Raw genomic sequence first — 19,647 nt, 5'->3', positions numbered from 1 at the left:
ATGCTAAACAGATGTTCAGCTATCGTGTCTGTCAGCCATGTTCGGGCTTCAAAATCATTAGGCACCTCAATGTAGTTTTAAATTGATGTTTGTGTCCACTGGTTTGCGTGCTCATCAAATTATTGACTTATATGCAAGCCACTGCTCAACTTATACTTGCGAGTGTGTAGTCGATCTTGTGCTGCCGACACCAAGGCGTTTCGGAGCGGTGCTCCTTCTTCACGGGCTGTGCTTTGGCAAGAAGGACTGCTCAAACACTGTGGCAACTATATAACATGAAAATAAACCATTACTCGACATCCTAAAACTAGTGACATTCTCTGTCACTTAGTAGGGTTGCTCTGATCTAAGTATCGGATACATACTTGTTACGGTGGCTGGACCAAGAACTGTGTACTCCGGCGCTGAGGATGCAGAGAGTATGCTCCGCTATAGGGTACAGAATGCTTTCTTGTTAGCCTCTCAAAAGTGAATAAACAAAGTCAGTCTGTTCAACCTGCCGGTTACTGATAAGTCAGTCTGTTCAATCTGCCAGTTGCTACAAATAAAGCCTGTGCTGCCTTTTAAGTTTGTTCGGTACTTACTTGTAAACTACGGCTGCCACGTCCTGCTCCGTTTTCTAGCGCGGGAGTGAGGCGGGAAAAAACGCCATTTTTAAAGGGACTTGCAGCTCAGTCTCATGACGTGTAGGGCGGGGATATTGACGTCACACAAATGATAGTGACGCGGTGATTGCTGGGTGAGTGCCAATCATGCTGTTTTGTCATTAGGATCATGGTATTTTGATTTAATAGTCTGATTCTCTTTTCTTATTTAAATCATTACACGGGTTACATTTTGTCATGTTATGCTCACTGTCTTGGAGCTATTCCATTCACGAAAAACTGCGTGCTTGATGAATGCTAAATGAGTGACATCCACTCAATTTTATCATTGAGTCCGATGGGTTCCAATGCATGCAGGCGGTGAATCCACTGGTTTTCTTTCCTGTTGAGTACATTCTCACGATTGCCGCCTCGCCATGGTGTATTGACCTGTTCCAGCACTGCCCACTTAAAATCTCCAAAAGAGTGACCTACATCCACACAATGTTGCACCGTTGGTGCCTTTAAGTCTTTGTTGTTTATTCTGCACTTATGCTCTATAAGCCGAATCCGTATTTTCCTCTTAGTCCTGCCTACGTAGATCTTAGGACAGGGGCATTGTAAAACGTATATTACGTGGTCCGAGTTACAATCAACATCGTTATTTAATTTGACCACATAACCTGTGCTTGGATGGGTCCAGCTGTTGCCCTGATGGGCTTGTGCACAAAATATGCATTTTCCACAAATCGTTTGCCCAGTGGTGACAGGATTAATAAGTTCTGCGGTTGCTGCCCTGATAACATGTTGTTTTATGTTGCGTCCTCTTGAGTATGCAAACATAGGTGCTTGAGTGAATATTGGATATGGGCTTAAGACGTGCCAATATTTCAAAAGGATATTTCTAATCTGTGTGGTGAGTTGGGTGTGTTGAAGTACACAAATTAATTGTGTGCTGCTTGGTTTATGCTTGTATTGCAGAAGGGATTCCCTATTGGAATATACTGCCCTTTTGTAAGCACGAGTAATGACTTGTCTGGGATAGCCTCTGACTGCAAAACGTGAAGATAATGTTTGCGCCACACAAACAGGCGCAAACATTATCTTCACGTTTTGCAGTCAGAGGCTATCCCAGACAAGTCATTACTCGTGCTTACAAAAGGGCAGTATATTCCAATAGGGAATCCCTTCTGCAATACAAGCATAAACCAAGCAGCACACAATTAATTTGTGTACTTCAACACACCCAACTCACCACACAGATTAGAAATATCCTTTTGAAATATTGGCACGTCTTAAGCCCATATCCAATATTCACTCAAGCACCTATGTTTGCATACTCAAGAGGACGCAACATAAAACAACATGTTATCAGGGCAGCAACCGCAGAACTTATTAATCCTGTCACCACTGGGCAAACGATTTGTGGAAAATGCATATTTTGTGCACAAGCCCATCAGGGCAACAGCTGGACCCATCCAAGCACAGGTTATGTGGTCAAATTAAATAACGATGTTGATTGTAACTCGGACCACGTAATATACGTTTTACAATGCCCCTGTCCTAAGATCTACGTAGGCAGGACTAAGAGGAAAATACGGATTCGGCTTATAGAGCATAAGTGCAGAATAAACAACAAAGACTTAAAGGCACCAACGGTGCAACATTGTGTGGATGTAGGTCACTCTTTTGGAGATTTTAAGTGGGCAGTGCTGGAACAGGTCAATACACCATGGCGAGGCGGCAATCGTGAGAATGTACTCAACAGGAAAGAAAACCAGTGGATTCACCGCCTGCATGCATTGGAACCCATCGGACTCAATGATAAAATTGAGTGGATGTCACTCATTTAGCATTCATCAAGCACGCAGTTTTTCGTGAATGGAATAGCTCCAAGACAGTGAGCATAACATGACAAAATGTAACCCGTGTAATGATTTAAATAAGAAAAGAGAATCAGACTATTAAATCAAAATACCATGATCCTAATGACAAAACAGCATGATTGGCACTCACCCAGCAATCACCGCGTCACTATCATTTGTGTGACGTCAATATCCCCGCCCTACACGTCATGAGACTGAGCTGCAAGTCCCTTTAAAAATGGCGTTTTTTCCCGCCTCACTCCCGCGCTAGAAAACGGAGCAGGACGTGGCAGCCGTAGTTTACAAGTAAGTACCGAACAAACTTAAAAGGCAGCACAGGCTTTATTTGTAGCAACTGGCAGATTGAACAGACTGACTTATCAGTAACCGGCAGGTTGAACAGACTGACTTTGTTTATTCACTTTTGAGAGGCTAACAAGAAAGCATTCTGTACCCTATAGCGGAGCATACTCTCTGCATCCTCAGCGCCGGAGTACACAGTTCTTGGTCCAGCCACCGTAACAAGTATGTATCCGATACTTAGATCAGAGCAACCCTACTAAGTGACAGAGAATGTCACTAGTTTTAGGATGTCGAGTAATGGTTTATTTTCATGTTATATAGTTGCCACAGTGTTTGAGCAGTCCTTCTTGCCAAAGCACAGCCCGTGAAGAAGGAGCACCGCTCCGAAACGCCTTGGTGTCGGCAGCACAAGATCGACTACACACTCGCAAGTATAAGTTGAGCAGTGGCTTGCATATAAGTCAATAATTTGATGAGCACGCAAACCAGTGGACACAAACATCAATTTAAAACTACATTGAGGTGCCTAATGATTTTGAAGCCCGAACATGGCTGACAGACACGATAGCTGAACATCTGTTTAGCATCGTATGAAGGCACACTCAATCCACATCCCAAATATAACAAGTCTCACATGTATTGTATATAGTATCATGTTATAAAAGTTTGGGTAATAATTTCAGAAAAATCTTCTGACATATAATCTTGACTGTACATTTCCATTTTATTTTAATGTTTAACAAAATTAAGGGTAATTGGTGAGGGGAAAAGAATAAATATTGCACTTGTTTGCTCTGTGTTTTCACTTCCAGAGGTTAACGATTACTGATCACAGTGCATTAGCTTCCTGAATACCCTTATTGATACAGTATGAATCAAAATCTGTTTAGCTTTCTCAATAGTAATTTGTTTACATAGTATCTTGGACTTTATAAATTAAACTATCTCTGCCAAAGTAGATGTTAATTTCATATTCATGTTTCCATTTAGAGAGCAATTTGCAAAGGGATTTCCATGGGTAAATAGCATCTTACTGTATAAGTCAGCTATCTGATAAAAACAACTGTAGATAACAGCAAGTGAAAGAAGTGACTGACAGAATACCAGGGGTAGCATGCAAAAGCTGATTGAATTGGGCTGTCACCCCCAACAAATAAATGAGGTTAGGTGAGAAGAAGACAAAGGTGTGATCCTTATAAAGACCTGTAAAAGACAGAGAGGACAAGGTAGGCATATGTGAAGATACACACAGAGAAGAAAAGGAAAGGAGAAATATCTGTAAGGCTATGAACATAAGTGCTCATGGTCTATATAACATGATCCCAGACTTGCAAGCCCTAATGATAGAGGCAGATTTAGATATTGTTACTGTTAGAGTGATGTGCTTCATTGAGTCCCATGATTGGGATATAGTAATACCAGCTGTGATGGAGTCTTTGTATCCTGGAAATCAAAGAAACTAGAAGCCCAGAAATATGCAAGGAAAGGCAAGAGCCGATAAATAATTTCTTATTAATATGGTTAGTATACCTGATTTTGAGAATGTTAAGTGTTATTGAATCTATAAATATGAAGATCTTGGTCTTAAACTTCAGTGAAATATATAAAGAAAAATTTTGTAGGACCGTTAATATTAAACAATATATTTTATGTATCATATACTGTATAACTTAAGGTCCACTTTTATGTAATTTAAGTAAATTATTTTACATATATCCAAAACATTTACTTAAAAAATTACATAAAATTGGACCTTAAGTTATACAGTATATAATACATAAAATATACATTGTTTAATATTGACGGTCCTACAAACATTTTCTTTATATATTTCATTGAAGTTTAAGACCAAGTTCTTTATATTTATAGATGCTTTGACACATTGTGGATCTTGGAATACAATTGTTGGCATCGGGCTTTTTCTTGGGAAAGTGTTATTATTGGCCAGTCTGAAAGTCATAACTGCTTTAGCGTATCCATTTCCAGTGTACTTATTTAAAAAGATGTTCAGTGAAAAATCAGTCAGCTCATCAAAGCACAAGTTTATCATATTTTAGTTCATGTTCTTTTATGAACTTTGCTTCATGACAAACATAGAATTTTGCATGGAAAATTAATATATAACCCCCAAGGTTGTAAAAATTGAATAATATAAAAGTATTAAACTCACTTTTCCCAGTCAATCAAATGTGTAACCTCTGCTGTCATTGTCATACTCATGTATGACCATGATTCTTTACACTTTGATATCTTTTATTGGACTTGTATAATTTTTCATAGATGATATACATGAGCTACTGAGATTACACAAGTCCCCTCTTCAGATAAGATCATATATGCCATTATCTCCTTTTATATGTTGTTGCCTGCAGGTCAGGTATATAATAATTTTGTCCCTATTTGACCAGTATTCCATTGGCTGTTTCTATTAAGAAATGTTTTGCTTGTTTTATTTATTACTAACAAAGGTTTACTGCCATTTGGGCCTTTAGCCAAAGAATCTATGAAGAGGACACATACAGTGTTTGTACATTAGACTAGTACCACACAGTATTATTATTGGTAGTTAGTTTATAGTTACAGCAAATGTAAAGAGCCCTTTTCCCTCCAAGAATCCAGTTCATTCCTGTAGTCCTTGGGTGGGATAAACGTCATGTGTTTAAAAATCTCTAATTGCCCAGTTCCATTAACCAATATAAATTTTTGTTGTTTAAAGGCTCTTTTCCTTTGGGGAAACTGCTCTCTGACAAAAGATTATAATTAAATGCTAAGGATTTTCTATTGAAAATATATACTGTTCAGGCCATCTGATAATTAAGTGATCTTGTGGTATTCTTCTCTCTAGGTTGATGGAAACATAAGCAAAATTTATTGCCAAAACCTTTGTTTGTTAGCCAAGCTGTTTCTTGACCACAAAACATTGTACTATGATGTAGAGCCATTCCTTTTTTATGTCCTTACAAAAAATGATGAGAAAGGCTGTCATCTGGTTGGATACTTCTCAAAGGTAAGAAAATTATGGTTTAAATTAATAAATGTTATTTATAGATCTTTTGTATCCTTCTGACGGTGATTTAAAAAATGAAAATTAGGTAGTAGACTTCCCTTTCCATTCAGAAGTATTGGTATCTTGCTGGTAAAATAGAATCTTCCATCAATTGCCTCCTCAAAACATGCAGTTCTTTTGTCTCCAAAGCTAATAGTTAGGGTTTCATTCCGTAGTTAATATGAAGGAAGAGGCATCAAGAGGTAATTAAATAAGGCTGAGAACAAGAACTCCTGAAATTTAACTCTTCCACAGACTTGGATATGTCACTTTACTTCCCTATGTGAGAGGTCACCAAGTTGTAATTGGGTAATAATTACTTTGATCCTGCTACCTTTCGTAAATAGTCCTGCGCTCTGAACCTAGAAATCACGTACAAGGCTATTTATCATGGAATGACTTATATAGTGCTAAAGGATGATGATAGATTGATGCTCTGCTTCTCACCTTATCAGAGTTCCCTATAAGTTAGATTCTAAGGCCCTCTTTATTTGTGATGAGTCTCATGCTAGGCAACTAAAAAAAAAAAAAAAAAATTGAAAAGATTGGCTCAGTGGCCCAGTGGTTGCCCCGAGTGCTGCTGTAACTGGAGACTTAGGATGGATTCCCTTCCTAGCTCCTGTTCTTTAGCTCAACAGGGCCTGGTGCATTGGTAGGAAATGTTCACTAGTCCTGGGAGGGAGGAAGTTTCAGTCAGTGCCCTCATGTTCTAGAGGGAACAATAATCTGTGTCTTAATTTTCAGATAACATTTACCTGGGTAAAAACTGATTTACCTGGGTAAAAGGGCTGTCTAAAAATTGCCCATCCTTAACCCAGCTGAAAATATGCATGGGCTACCACAGTGTGTGCACCTTTAGCTGCATTAGGAGAAGGTATTCCCGGGGACATTATTTTATTTAAAACTACTTATTGCCCGCAGATCTGAAAGTTTTGTTCTCAACAGGGCACATTTATAATAAAAATACAGTTGTACATGATAAAACAACCCCCCAAGCATAATACAAAACAAACCTAACAGATCTTTACATACAAATACTTAGACACAGTGCAAAAAAAAAATCCTAGTTAACATCTTCTCAACATGTAGCATTTAAATAGACAGATGAGAACGCCTGTTCAAACAGAAAAGATTTCACTTTCTCTCAAAAATCATATATCATTCTAATAAAAGGATTTTAGTAGGAAGAGAATTCCATAAGACAGGATCAGCAATCACAAATGCTTTAATGTCAATCCCTATTAGCCAAACTTCTATTTAGGTTGGGGAGGATATTGCACTCCGCCCTCTTCAATTGGTCCAAAACACTTCTGCTTGTCTTGTCACTAACTCAAACCGTACAGATCATATCACCCCAATTCTTCAAACTCTCCACTGGCATCCAATTCGATGATGCATTCAATTCAAAGTCCTGACAGTAAATCTAACCTAATTTACAGTCCATCCACAGTATTGCTCTGTTCCTCGCTAAGACTCTATTAACCATCACATCACTTACGTTCATTCGAAAAATGCCTTCTACAAGTTCCTACTGTTAAGATGGCTAGATTGGATCTAACAAGAAAACGTGCCTTCTTAATGGTGGGCCCCATGCTATGAAATTCACTTCCTGAACCCATCAGATTAACAGCAAATACCAAAGAGTTTAAAAAAAAACAAACCTTAAAACATATTTATACTCCCCTCTCTTTAATAAACCTCATTCAAAACTATGGGCCAGATTTTAAAAACTATACACGGGCGTAGATTTGTGCGTGCAACCCGACGCGCCCAAATCTACGCCCGATTTTATAACATGCGCGCGCATGTTATAAAATCCAGGGTTGGCGCGCGCAGGGGGGTGCACAATTGTGCAACTTGCATGCGCCGAGCCACGCAGCCTTCCTCAGTTCCCTCCTCCCCCTCCACCTTCCCCTCCCTTCCCCGCCCCCCAGCCCTACCTAAAACTCCCCCCTTACCTTTAATTTTTAAGTTGCGCCTGCCTCCAGGCAGGCGTAGGTTGCACGTGCCGGCGACGGCCTGCCCGCGATCCCAGACACAGCAGCAAATGGCCGCTGTGCCTGGAGGCTCTGGCCCTGCCCCATCTGGCCCAGTCCCCTGCCCATTTTTTCAAGCTCCGGGACATACGCGCGTCCTGGGGCTTGCGTGTGTCACCGAGCCTATGCAAAATAGGCTCGGCGCTCGCAGGAGGCTTTTAAAAGGGTTACGCGCATATATTATGCGCGTAACCCTTTTAAAATCCGCCCCTATGAGTCTTATTCCCCCCCCTTTTTTATTTTTCTGACTCATTTCATTTAATAAATATTTTAATTGTTTTTTGCTTTATGCTTTTGTATTTGTTACCTTCCTGACTTTTCTTCATCCCTCATTTCTGTTTTATGAATTTTTATACTCACCTTTTTTGTTGTAAACCGCTTAGATCTCACAAAACATTTGTATAGGTGGTATGTAAACGAGTTTAAATAAATAAATAAATAAATACATCTGTTCACAGTATTTTCAAAGAAAAAGTATCCACAGAAAAGCAGGTGCATATGTCTGAGGATACTTTGTACCCATAGCAATTTTCAACGTCAAAGTCCTCATGTATTTCCATTTTTAAAATTTGTGCAAAGACCATAAGTGAAAATTATCTGCAAACTTTGCAGCTAGTTTTTTAAATTGCCCCATATTTTATGCACCATCCTTTCTGCTTTCAAGGATTGCAGTTTAATTGCTATTCAGCTTGTCTTTCTGTACTATTTGCATCTTCCTTCCGTCCTTCTGTGTCTGTATTTCCATAATTATATGCATTTGTGCATATTTGGGTGGTCTCTCTCCCTCTGGGGTTTCATGAAATGATCTGACTGTACTTTTTTTTTCTACCACCCACAGAGCTAAGCTCCTACTTTCATTATTTGACATGCTCAGGAAGATTTCCAAAGTTCTGCTTTGGTGAAGTCAGGTTAAATTCTTCAGGTTTCTAATTTAGGTTGGGTATATCTTCAGTCTCTTCTGCTAACTGAGCAGACTCCCTTTTTTTCTGGCCCTCTTTAATGCATATGTTTGAACCAGGTACTTGCAGATATCCTAGATTACTATTCATAAATGTGAAACTATACAAAATACCTTTCTAGAGAGACTTTTCTTAACTAGTAACGGTTCTCCAAAGTTAGCATTTTTCATGAATTGAAACATTGCACCCACCTACCCTTTTTGAGACTGCATTTTTCACCAATAAGCAGACTGAGTTAGGCACCACATGTGAGTAATGTTATCCATTGGCACTGAATGGATTTGTCTCTTCAAGCTATAGAGATTTGAACTCTACCGAATAGGTGCCAGGTATTCTGCGTGAGTCTCAGTCATTTTTTGTCCGAGCTGAAGTACGGCCTTCATTTCTCTCTTTTTCTTTCTTCAAAGTGGTTGTTTTTGGTCAGAAATATTTTTCTGCCTTGCCTTGCTGCTTCTGGAAACATAAATCAGCACTTTTAAGTGCTATAAAAAAAAAAAGATTTTTCTCTCACAAATGTCAGTCCAAAAGAAAAAAATCTACTATGGTGAGTGGTATTAAGAACTGCCTAGGTGAGGAAAATCATAACCCTCACCGATGGCTGCAATCTGTGTTATCGCTGCCGGATCACAACCAGAAAAACTATGAAGCCTGCAAATAGATGTCCCCACGATCATGACATTCCAGCGCCTTGAGCATGGAAGAACTGCATAAATCTCTCCGGAGTAACAGTAGGTCTTCCTCTCTGTGTAGCATTGTCTACTTCCTCAGAAAGGAAGTCTTAGAAAATTCCCCCATTCACGCTGAGACCATGGGGTTGAGTTCAACTGACTGCTCTGCGTTGAAGCAAAAGTGGCATCATTCACTGGTGCCAGCTCAGCCTGCATAAAAAAAAAAAAAAGCACTCAAATCACAATGCATTGGCATCAGTGCCACTGGAGCTGTCCTCCTTTCGATGCTGTCAGTGCATGAAATAACACTCAGTGTATCAACAAATTTGAAGCAGAAGATTGAAGCATTGACACACCCGAAGTATGTTGCATCAATGCACCCGAAGCACAATGCACCAATGTACCTGACACATGATGCATGGCGCATCCAGGAGCCCAAGGCCTAATGCATCGCAGCATGCTGCCACAAAGCAGTCGATACATGCTACTTTTGGTGATGCAGCGATGCTTTCCAGCAGTGATATACCTATACAAGCAATGATGCACTTGATATATATTTAATTACTTGGTGTGCTAGGGCAGTCCTTATACCTGCCGACTCAATTTTTTCACTCTACACTTATAACACAGGTTGGCAGCAATTAGACAGATTAGACTCTGCCTCCTTTGCCCACTCGCTACTGCTTTCTCACCAAAAATTTTTCAGGGGGCAAAAAAGCAGGGAAATTATTAGCTCACAAGCTATGCAAACGAATTGGTAGAAATTAATGTGGTAAAGATTAAGGACATAGATGGGAAACTATTAACAGAGACTAAAGATATAAGGCAAAGGTTTCTACAGTTCTGTTCTGATCTTTATAGCCCTAATAACAATATACATCATGAAGAGATAAGTAATTACCTGGATCACGTCTCTCTATCTGTATTATCGGACTCACAGAGAGCTGCTCTAGATAAAGACATCCGAGTTTGAGGTGTCTTTCGCTATAAAAGCTTTAAAGCCAGGAAAATCTCCCGGGCTCGATGGTTTTACATCTCACATTTACCAAACATTTGCCCATACTCTGATATCCCCTCTCACTAAGATGTATAATTCTTTACGTTCACAGGATACCTTATTAACCACCTCTAATTTAGCGGGGATAACCATATTGGTGAAAATGGGCTGTGACCCTTCAGCATGCGGCTCTTATCGGCCAATATCTTTGCTTAACTTGGATTTAAAGATATTGATGAAGTTACTGGCTACCCGTTTAAATGGTTTTATAGCCACTATTATTCACCTGGATCAAGCTGGCTTTATACTGAGCCACATAGCTGCCGATAATGTCCACAAAATAGTGGATATTATGTGGTGGGTGAAAAAACAGAATATACACTCTTTATTTCTAACTGTAGATGTGGAAAAAGCCTTTGATTTAGTTTACTGACCATTTTTATTTAGGTATTGGAAAGGATGAAGTTTGGGGAATTTTTTCTGCAGTGGGTACGGCAGTTGTATTCCAATCCTAAAGCCTACATAAAGCTTAATGGGGGTTATTCAGACATGATTTAGTGGGCAAGGGTACGAGACAGGGTTGCCCTTTGTCTCCTCTTCTATTTGCCCTTTTTTTAGAGCCATTTGCCTCCAGGATTCGAGATAATGAGGGCATTAAGGGTATCACGCTTGGGGCTTTCTCTTCTAAACTTTATTTGCGGATAATGTTCTTTTTACTTCAATAAAGAGGAAATGTGTGGCTCAAAAAATAAACAAAACACTGATCAATACATAAGTCCCCAATTTTATTGGATTGAAGACAACATAGAAACCTTTTGAAAGTATAATACACTTATTGAACTTGGAACCCCAACACAGCTGTGTTTTGCATCCCAGCTGCATTAGGGGGCCAGCAATCTCTTATCTTGGTTAGACTCAGGAAGGGAGAGAGGGAGGGAAGAAAACCCCCCACGCCCAATTCAAAATGTTATAAGTTGAGAAATCAGTTATGGAGGCAAAAATCGCCGAACTGGATTCAAGACGAAGGAGTAAAAGACACACTGTGATAATATAATTCACATAATATATTCGCCAGAAACTGGTCAGAACAAACAGACAAAAACCAGATTTTATTCTAGAGGTAAAGAAATCAAATACTTCCAGATGAGGCAAGGGTTGGAAGATGCTTTTGTAATGATTGTGTTCAAAAAAGTCTTTACCTCTAGAGATTTGTTCGGGGGAATAAACACCCTGGGTAGCCAGATGAGTTCTGTTTTTTCCTAAATCCAGGAGTGGCCTAAGAGTACTTAACTTGGCCTGGTACTTTGCAGCTTCCAATCTTCGAGCTATAGTAGATTGGCATTGTACAGAAAATACAAAACCCTGGGTTCTTCTGGCTTAGGTTATTGTAGGTAAATTGCCTCTTTCCTTATTAAGTTGGCAACCTAATGGGGCTTGGAAACTTACTTGTGCTTTATCTCCTTCTTTATTGCTCTCACTTTCGGTGTGGGATCGGAGGCATACTTCTTTAGTTGGGTCCAGGGAATAACATTATAATACTTCTCTTTATTATAATGCCCACTTCTTACCTGGGATGATGGATCCAGCTTTTAGATTTTGAGGTTTTACGATGGGAACATGTATGGGATCTTTCTGGGCTTCATAGTTTTTCATCAATAAAAGCAAAATATCTTCCTGATCATGCTGTGTTTTCCTATTTACAATTGCACCATTTTGTGATACAAACCAAGATACAAACCCAATTGATTCAAGGGGTATCTTATTTTGAATCACTTTGTAAGCATACAGATTGAATTAAAGGGATCCTCTCAAAAATTTATTTGTTTTTGAATTGTGATTTGTCATCCAAACCTGCCTTTAACTCTTGGGAGATTGATTTTGGGGGGCAAACTTTCTACAGAACAATGGCTAGCCATTTTTCAGGCTTATGGGTAAGGGGTTGATTTCTGCGCAGATTGTTGAAAATGGCTACAAAGTATTGTACCGCTGGTATATGACTCCTGCTCACCTTCATAAGATGCTTCCTTCGTATGCTGATGAATGTTGGAAGGGTTGTAAGGGAATGGGCTCTTTCATTCATTTAAGGTGGGAATGTCTACATATTAAAGCTTTTTGGGGGGAGGTGATCCAGTGGATCGGGTGTATACATTCGTTCAAAATTGTACTTCTCTCTAAAAATGCCCTGCTTAATGTATCCATTTCACAAGGAAGCAAGATGTGATACAGCAATGCTTTGGTGGGAATCCAGGGTACCACACCTCTGTGAAATGCAAGCAAGAGTTGAAAGGGTATACATATTATATAGGATTTCTGCTGTTCAACACAAGTGCTTACATAAGTTTGAGTGAATATAGTCTCTTTATGATATGTGGAGGCAATCTTTTGATATTGCTTCTTGAGGGTTATCCTATTTGGCTGTTCCTAACTGTATTTGTCGAGCTGTAGGAATTGTCTTATTTGTATTTTTATCTTCTTTCATTAATCACAACGCTTGCCTTTATTATCAGAGAGTAGGGATCGGGGTAGGGAGGGTTTTGGGGAGGGGGTAGTGGTTGTTAGTGTTGCGAGTCCCGGCCGTGTGGGTGCCGCAACCGGGCCTGCTCACCTCGTGCTGTCCTAGACCAGTGCCTGCCTCGCTGCTACTGCTAGCTCCCAGCGTCCCCAACGCTCACCGCAGCCTGCCTAGTCTTCCTCCTCGCTCCAGGCCTCGCAGCGGAGCTCCCACCGGGGCTCTGCGTCTTTGACCGTCTCGGCCCTGCCCCTAGTCGCACGCGCGGCCGACATCTCTGTATTTAAAGGGCCGAGCGTGGGAAATCTGAACAAGACGCGAAGTGAAGACATCACCGCTTAACTCTATTTAAAGCAAGGCCCTATCCCAAGGACCTCGTCTTGGCAATCAGGTCGAAACCGTTGGTGTACTAGTTTGCCTTCTTGTGTTCCAGCCTATCCTCGTTCCCAGCGTCTCCGTGTGTTCCTGTATCCTTCTCAGGTAGTACCTCTTCGGACTGACCTCTGCCTACCTGACCATTCTCTTGTCTGCTGCCTGGAATCGACCCTCGCTTGCCTTGACTACGCTCGGACTGACTCTGGTATTGACCCCTGCTTTGGCTGACTACTCCAGGACTGGCTCTGACCCTTGCGCTTCACTCGCGCACTCTCTTCTGGCCTACTGTGACTACCAGACCAACCTGCTTGGAAACTAACCACAGCTTCCATCTGACTAGATCCGCAAGCACTGTCTGCCTCACCCGGAGAACCTTCCTGAACTGTTATCTCCCTGAGGTCTCCGGAGCTTCCAGTTCAAGTCTAGTCCATCCACTCGGCATCAGCCGCGCACCCTTGCTCATGGTGGACACACCACTCTGCTACCTCTCCGGGAGACCACCTGAGGCCCACCTAAGTCCAGGCGGTCCGGGTACGCAAGGGCTCAACCTACGGAAACCCCGGACTATTATTGGTGAAGCTCCAGTCAGCCTCTGTCTCCTTGTGTGCTCTGCCTCCTGGTGGCAGGCGCTCTCTGGGTCCGACCAGAGGGCTGTACCAATCCTGCACCAGGCTAAGGGTCCACCTCCAGCTCAACAGTTAGTCCAGGTTAATCTTTCATTTGTATAGCAACTGGTACAACGTCCTTTGTATAATGGATCACTAGGTTTCTTAATGACTGTAATATTATGGTTTCATGGCTAATGCTTATGGTTATATTTGTGAACTTAATAAACTTTCAATTAAAAAAAAAAAGATATTTGAAAAGTTTTAATGATGTACAAACTTCAAATCTTTTCCATTGGAAAGCAAACAGTAGCAGTAGGGGGTCACAAAATGAAACTCAGGAGAAGAAGAAAACTCAGAACCAGCATCAGGAAATATTTCTTCTCGTAGAGGGTGATGGATGCCTGAAATGCCCTTCTGGAAGAGGTGGTGAGGATGAAAACAGTAAACAAATTCAAAACGTCATGGGATAAACACTGTGGATCCCTAAAATCTAGAGGTTGGAAATGAAGAGAAGGGTGCATGGGGGTAACCTGCATGCAGTGGCAGTTATATTCCTTAATGGAAGGCATGGGGATTGCTATCCTTAACCAATTCGTTTTCATGCTTTTGACGCAACTGCAGCATCACTCTCCGCTTCAGTGGGGGGAAATGGGGAATTGGATTCAGATGACAGCCAATGCTGGGCCCCGGTTTTTTTCAGTCCTTATATGCAGACATTAGAGAAAATGTGTAAGGCTGCTTCTACGGTTGTCCAAAAACAAAGCACATTCAAGCAGCATTGTCTGAATTATCAAGAAGGCTGCTCATTCCATAAAAATGTTTCTAGCAGTAATTTTGTTATGGGTTTGATTGTAATTATTACTACCCTTAACATAAAGCTTGGTGGTAACCGGGACATGGCAGTTACTACCCTGAACATAAGGTTTGGGGGTAACCTGTATGCAGCAGCAGTTACTATGATAAGAAATTTGCTGGGTAGATTGGATGGACCAGTTGGTATTTTTCTGCCATCATTACTATGTTATGTTAGAATTCTCCCTGTAATACCTCATCTGAGTCTTGCTATTTTTGATGATTTTATTTATTATGTGTATTGTTTACTTACCGTGAATTTTTCTTGTAGCCTGCCCTAAAATAAGGAAGGGTGGGCAACACATTTTAAATAAATAAATTCAACAGGATGAATGGGTGTGTGCCCTAGACCTCAAGGATGTCTAAACTCACATTCCAAATCATCCTTCCCATTGGCTTTACCTGTACTTCCAAGTAGATTCGTCCTATTACCAATACAAAGTCTTTCTGTTAGGTCTCTCTTCCTCTCCCACAGTCTTCACGAAATACCTTGCAGTAGTAGCAGCACAGCTACATTGTCAGGAAATATAAGTCTTCACATACCTCGATGATTAGCTGATCACAGTGCAGTCTCAAGAGGTAGTTCTCTGCTCCCTAGATGTTCTACAGAGCTTAGGTTCTCTCATTATTTTCGAGAAGTCCTACCTAGAGCCCAAACACAGTCATCAGTTCATAGAGACATGGATAGACTCATCATTACAAAAGGCATTCCTGCCCAACAAATGGATATCCACCATGACCTCGCTCATCCAAAAACAGTTGTCCCATCCAAGGACTACAACCAGGAAGCTCCTTGTAATATTGGGTCAAATGGTGGCAGCCATTCACATGGTTCCATTGTCATCTTCACATCCATAATCTCAGTAGGATCAGCTCACTCAGCTCTTCTCTTCAAATGTGCGGGTCATACCACCGATGGCAAAGGAGTTAGTCATGGTTGCATCCCCATGTGCTCCAAGATGGTGCCCCGTGTCACCTGTCTACCCATCAACTCGTTCTCACAGTGGACTCTTCCACCAGAGATTGGGGAGCCCAAGTAGGATCCTTCACCCAAAGAGTTTGATCTTCTTAGAATCCCTCTTTCAAATCAGTCTCCTAGAGTTAAGAGCGATATAGCATGCTCTCACCATGTTCAAGGATAGTCTCAGAGGGAAGTGAGCGTCTTCTTTCAAACGGACAGTCAGATTGCCAAGTTCTGTGTCAGCAAACAGGAAGGAACAGGATTATTGCTCATCTGCTGGGAAGTGCTGAAAATCTGGAATTGGGCAGAACGCTAACCAGCAATCCTTCAGGCTACTTACCTACCAGGTGTCTCCAACATTCTAGCAGATCACCTCAGCAAAGTATTTCATCCTCACGAGTTGTCTGCAGTAATCAGTAGCAAACAAGCTGTTCAACCCCTGGGGTCTTCCAACAATGGACCTGTTGGCATCATAGCAAAAACACAATACTAAATTAATTCTGCTCTATTCTACCAAGCGATCATGAATTGGCATAAGACACTTTCCTACTCGATTGGGGATAAAGCCTCATGTATGCTTTTCCACTGATATCCCTCATTGCCAAAACAGTGCAGAAAGTTCTTTTGAACCGAACTCACCTGATCCTTGTAGCGTTGGTATGACCCAGACAGATTTGGTTATGTTCACTTTTCCCATACTTCTGGATTCATACCCTGGTCTTCTAACTGAAGATGATTGGTCACTCTTTTATCCCAGTTTTTCAGTCCTTGTCCTCAAGGCTTGGATTTTGAGCGCTCAGTGATTGCAAATCTCCATTTATCTTCAGACATATGTAACGCTTGGCCAGCTGCGGGATGACCCCACAACTGGCCGCACTCATTTTCAGGCTCCGCAGCCCTTTCACGGCACACAGCTAGGCTGCCGCCATGCTTCTCCACTGTGGGGCCCTCCTAAGCATGCATGCATACGGGGCAACACCATTTAAACTCCAGTGTGGGAAATCCCAGTGACAACATGTGGCTGGGTATTTAAACCCCATCCACACTAAGAGCCTATGCCTCAGCAACAGGTCCACTGCAGAGCGAGTTGCTTCATCTGTCTCTTTGTTTGCCTTGCCTTGTGCCTTCTCCTGGTGTCTCCTTGTTACCTTGTCCCCCTACTTTGCTGTTTACCTTGCCATGTCTCTCCTGGTCCATCTCTCTGTTCTATGGTCCTCCCTTGACCACCCTGCCCTTGTCTTCTACCTGCCTGGTATAGATCTCTGCCACGGTTCCAGACCACTCTCTTGCCTGCTGCCTGGTACTGACCTCTGCTAAGGACCCTAACCATTCTCTTGCCTGCCCCGCCTGGCACTGACCTCTGCTTGCTGCCTGTCTGGCCCTTGGCCTGGAACTGGTTACTGTTTGCTTGCTGCCAGCCCTGAACTTTGCCTGTGTCTGGACTCTCTCTTGGTCTGCCCTTGAGGGACCCTCTTCTAAGTCACATTTACCCATTCAAGTCCTTTAATGATTTTGTAGAACTCTGTCATATCCCCCCTCAGCTGTCTCTTTTCCAAGCTGAACAGCCCTAACCTCTTTAGCCTTTCCTCATAGAAGAGCCGTTCCATTGTGATGTCAGTCTGATTTGCTTCCAGATAATATCTAAAAGTGCTTAGATTTCAAAAAATACAGCCCAAGCTCTCAGAGATTAGCCTGTTTTAAGCTTCTTATGGTTTCTTTTGGGATTTTATGTGATATTCAATAGTTCAATGGATTACATCGGCATTAGATATTGCTTAGATTTATAATGTAACACCTATAATCATTCTGGATTCAAAAGTGCCTTAAATCACCTTATGCCAAATTAATTTCAGCTTGCCCTATCCATATGCATTGCAATCTAAATACCCAGCATAAAAGATTATGCTAGACAGGTCTTATTTATGTTTGGCAGGAGAGTGCATGCATCTGACAGTCTATTCTTGAAGAGTCTCAGGGGCAATTGATACCCACAGAGTTCAGCTACATCCATGGCTTAGGCAAGAGACAGATCCATGACATCCATGTAGTACAGAGACAGCTCTTATCTGTCCAGGACAGCAGACAGCTCTCAGAGACACAAAGGCTCCCAGCTAGTTACTGACAGGTCTAGAGAGACTGGGAGACAGGCTTCCAGTCAGCTTATTTATTTAAGACAGACAGGGACCACGGAGTATGTCGGTGTGACAGATAGGAATTTAACAAGTAGGCACAGACAAGGGCCCAAAGTAATGCAAACTGGGAGGTGGTCCTTTTTTTCTTAGTTCCTTTCTCTTGGACTTTCAAGGGCCTTATTGGTATCTTCACATAAATGCTGAGCAACCAGTTTAGACAATCTGATTGGACATACCACAGTCTATTAGTTTATGATTGGTAGATTTTGGAAGCTCTTTTTTTTTTTAATAGGCATATTCACAACATAACTGATGTGGCAGTGAGCGTGTGCTGCCAAATGCTACTTGTTGACCTTCATATGCCACTTAGATGGATACAATGTCTGCCAAGGCCATAGCGTCAACAAGTTTGTGTCTAGCTATGTCACCTTATTTCAGCTGTGCAGACAATGTCCAGCAATTCAAACCAGCATGGTCATTGATAATAGTGTAATCAACCAAAGGTTCCCATTAAAGTGTTCTTTCCTGAACAATCCCCAATGAAGTACCCTTGGGAGAGCGAGCAGCTCCTACTTCTTCAACAAGTGCAGTCTTCCCTCCTATTGGTCAATGCAGTAGAACCAGTTCCACTACAAGAAAGGAACTCTGGGTTCTGTTCTCGAAATTTCCTGATCTATCTTGGACCTCAAGAATCTCATCAGATTTCAAGAGAAAAATTCAAGATGAATTATCTTCCCAATTAGAAAACAGCACTTGGCTTTCTTCATTGGATCCCAAGGAGGCTTACACACACATCTTTATACAGTGGATATTTATCTGCTTCACCATAGCATAAAGTTACTATCATTACTGTGTTCTTCTATTTGCTCTATGACCATCACTCAGAGTTTTTCAGAAGGCATTTGACAAAGTCCCTGATGAGAGGTTTCTAAGAAAACTAAAAAGTCATGGGATAAGAGGAGATGTCCTTTTGTGGATTGTAAAATGGTTAAAAACAGGAAATAGATAGTAGGATTAAATGGTCTATTTTCACAGTGGAAAAAGGTAAACAGTGGAGTGCCTCAGGGATCTCTACTTGAACTGGTGCTTTTCAATATATTTATAAACAAGCTGGAAAAGGGGTATGACGAGTGAGGTGATCAAATTTTCAGATGACACAAAATTATTCAGAACAGTTACATTTCAACCAGATTGTGATAAATTGCAGGAAGAGACTGGAAGATTGGGCTTCCAAATGGAGACTGGAAGATTGGGCTTCCAAATGGCAGATGAAATTTAATGTGGCACGTGCAAGGGGATACATATAGGGAAAAATAACCCTTGCTGTAGTTACATAATATTAGGTTCCATATTAGGCGCTACCAACCAGGAAAGAGATCTAGGCGTCATAGTGGATAATACAATAAAATTGTTGGCTCAGTGTGCTGTGGGTGTCAAAAAAGCAAACAATGTTAGAAATTATTAGGAAGAGAATGGCAAATAAAATGGTGGATGTCATAATGCCTCTATCGCTCCATGGTGAAGACCGTACCTTGAATACTGTGTGCAGTTCTGGTCGCCGTATCTCGATAAAGGACATGGCACAGCTCCCTTATGAGGAAAGGCTAAAAAGGTTAGTGCTGTCCATGAAGTTAGCAAGTAGCACATTTAAAACAAATCTGAGAAGATTCTTTTTTACTCAACACAACTAAGATCTGGAATTCATTGCCAGAGGATGTGGTTAAGGCAGTTAGTGTAGCTGGGTTTAAAAAA

The 19,647-nt window shown here is 41.3% G+C and overlaps 1 protein-coding gene across 7 annotated transcripts in view; it reads left to right on the top strand.

Annotated features, from left to right (window-relative positions):
* The window catches only part of KAT6B (lysine acetyltransferase 6B), a 452,508-nt gene that overhangs the window by 372,347 nt on the left and 60,514 nt on the right, over positions 1-19,647 (top strand). For all 7 annotated transcript variants that reach the window (XM_029609550.1, XM_029609551.1, XM_029609552.1 and 4 more), the window contains one exon: positions 5,598-5,759. In XM_029609550.1, coding sequence (XP_029465410.1) covers positions 5,598-5,759 — 162 coding nt within the window. The remainder of the gene's footprint in view (positions 1-5,597; positions 5,760-19,647) is intronic.

This window comes from Rhinatrema bivittatum, chromosome 7 (assembly GCF_901001135.1).
Source record: "Rhinatrema bivittatum chromosome 7, aRhiBiv1.1, whole genome shotgun sequence".
Taxonomy (NCBI): domain Eukaryota; kingdom Metazoa; phylum Chordata; class Amphibia; order Gymnophiona; family Rhinatrematidae; genus Rhinatrema; species Rhinatrema bivittatum.
Note: the sequence above shows the minus strand (reverse complement) of the source record. Positions and strands in the feature narration are given on the sequence as shown.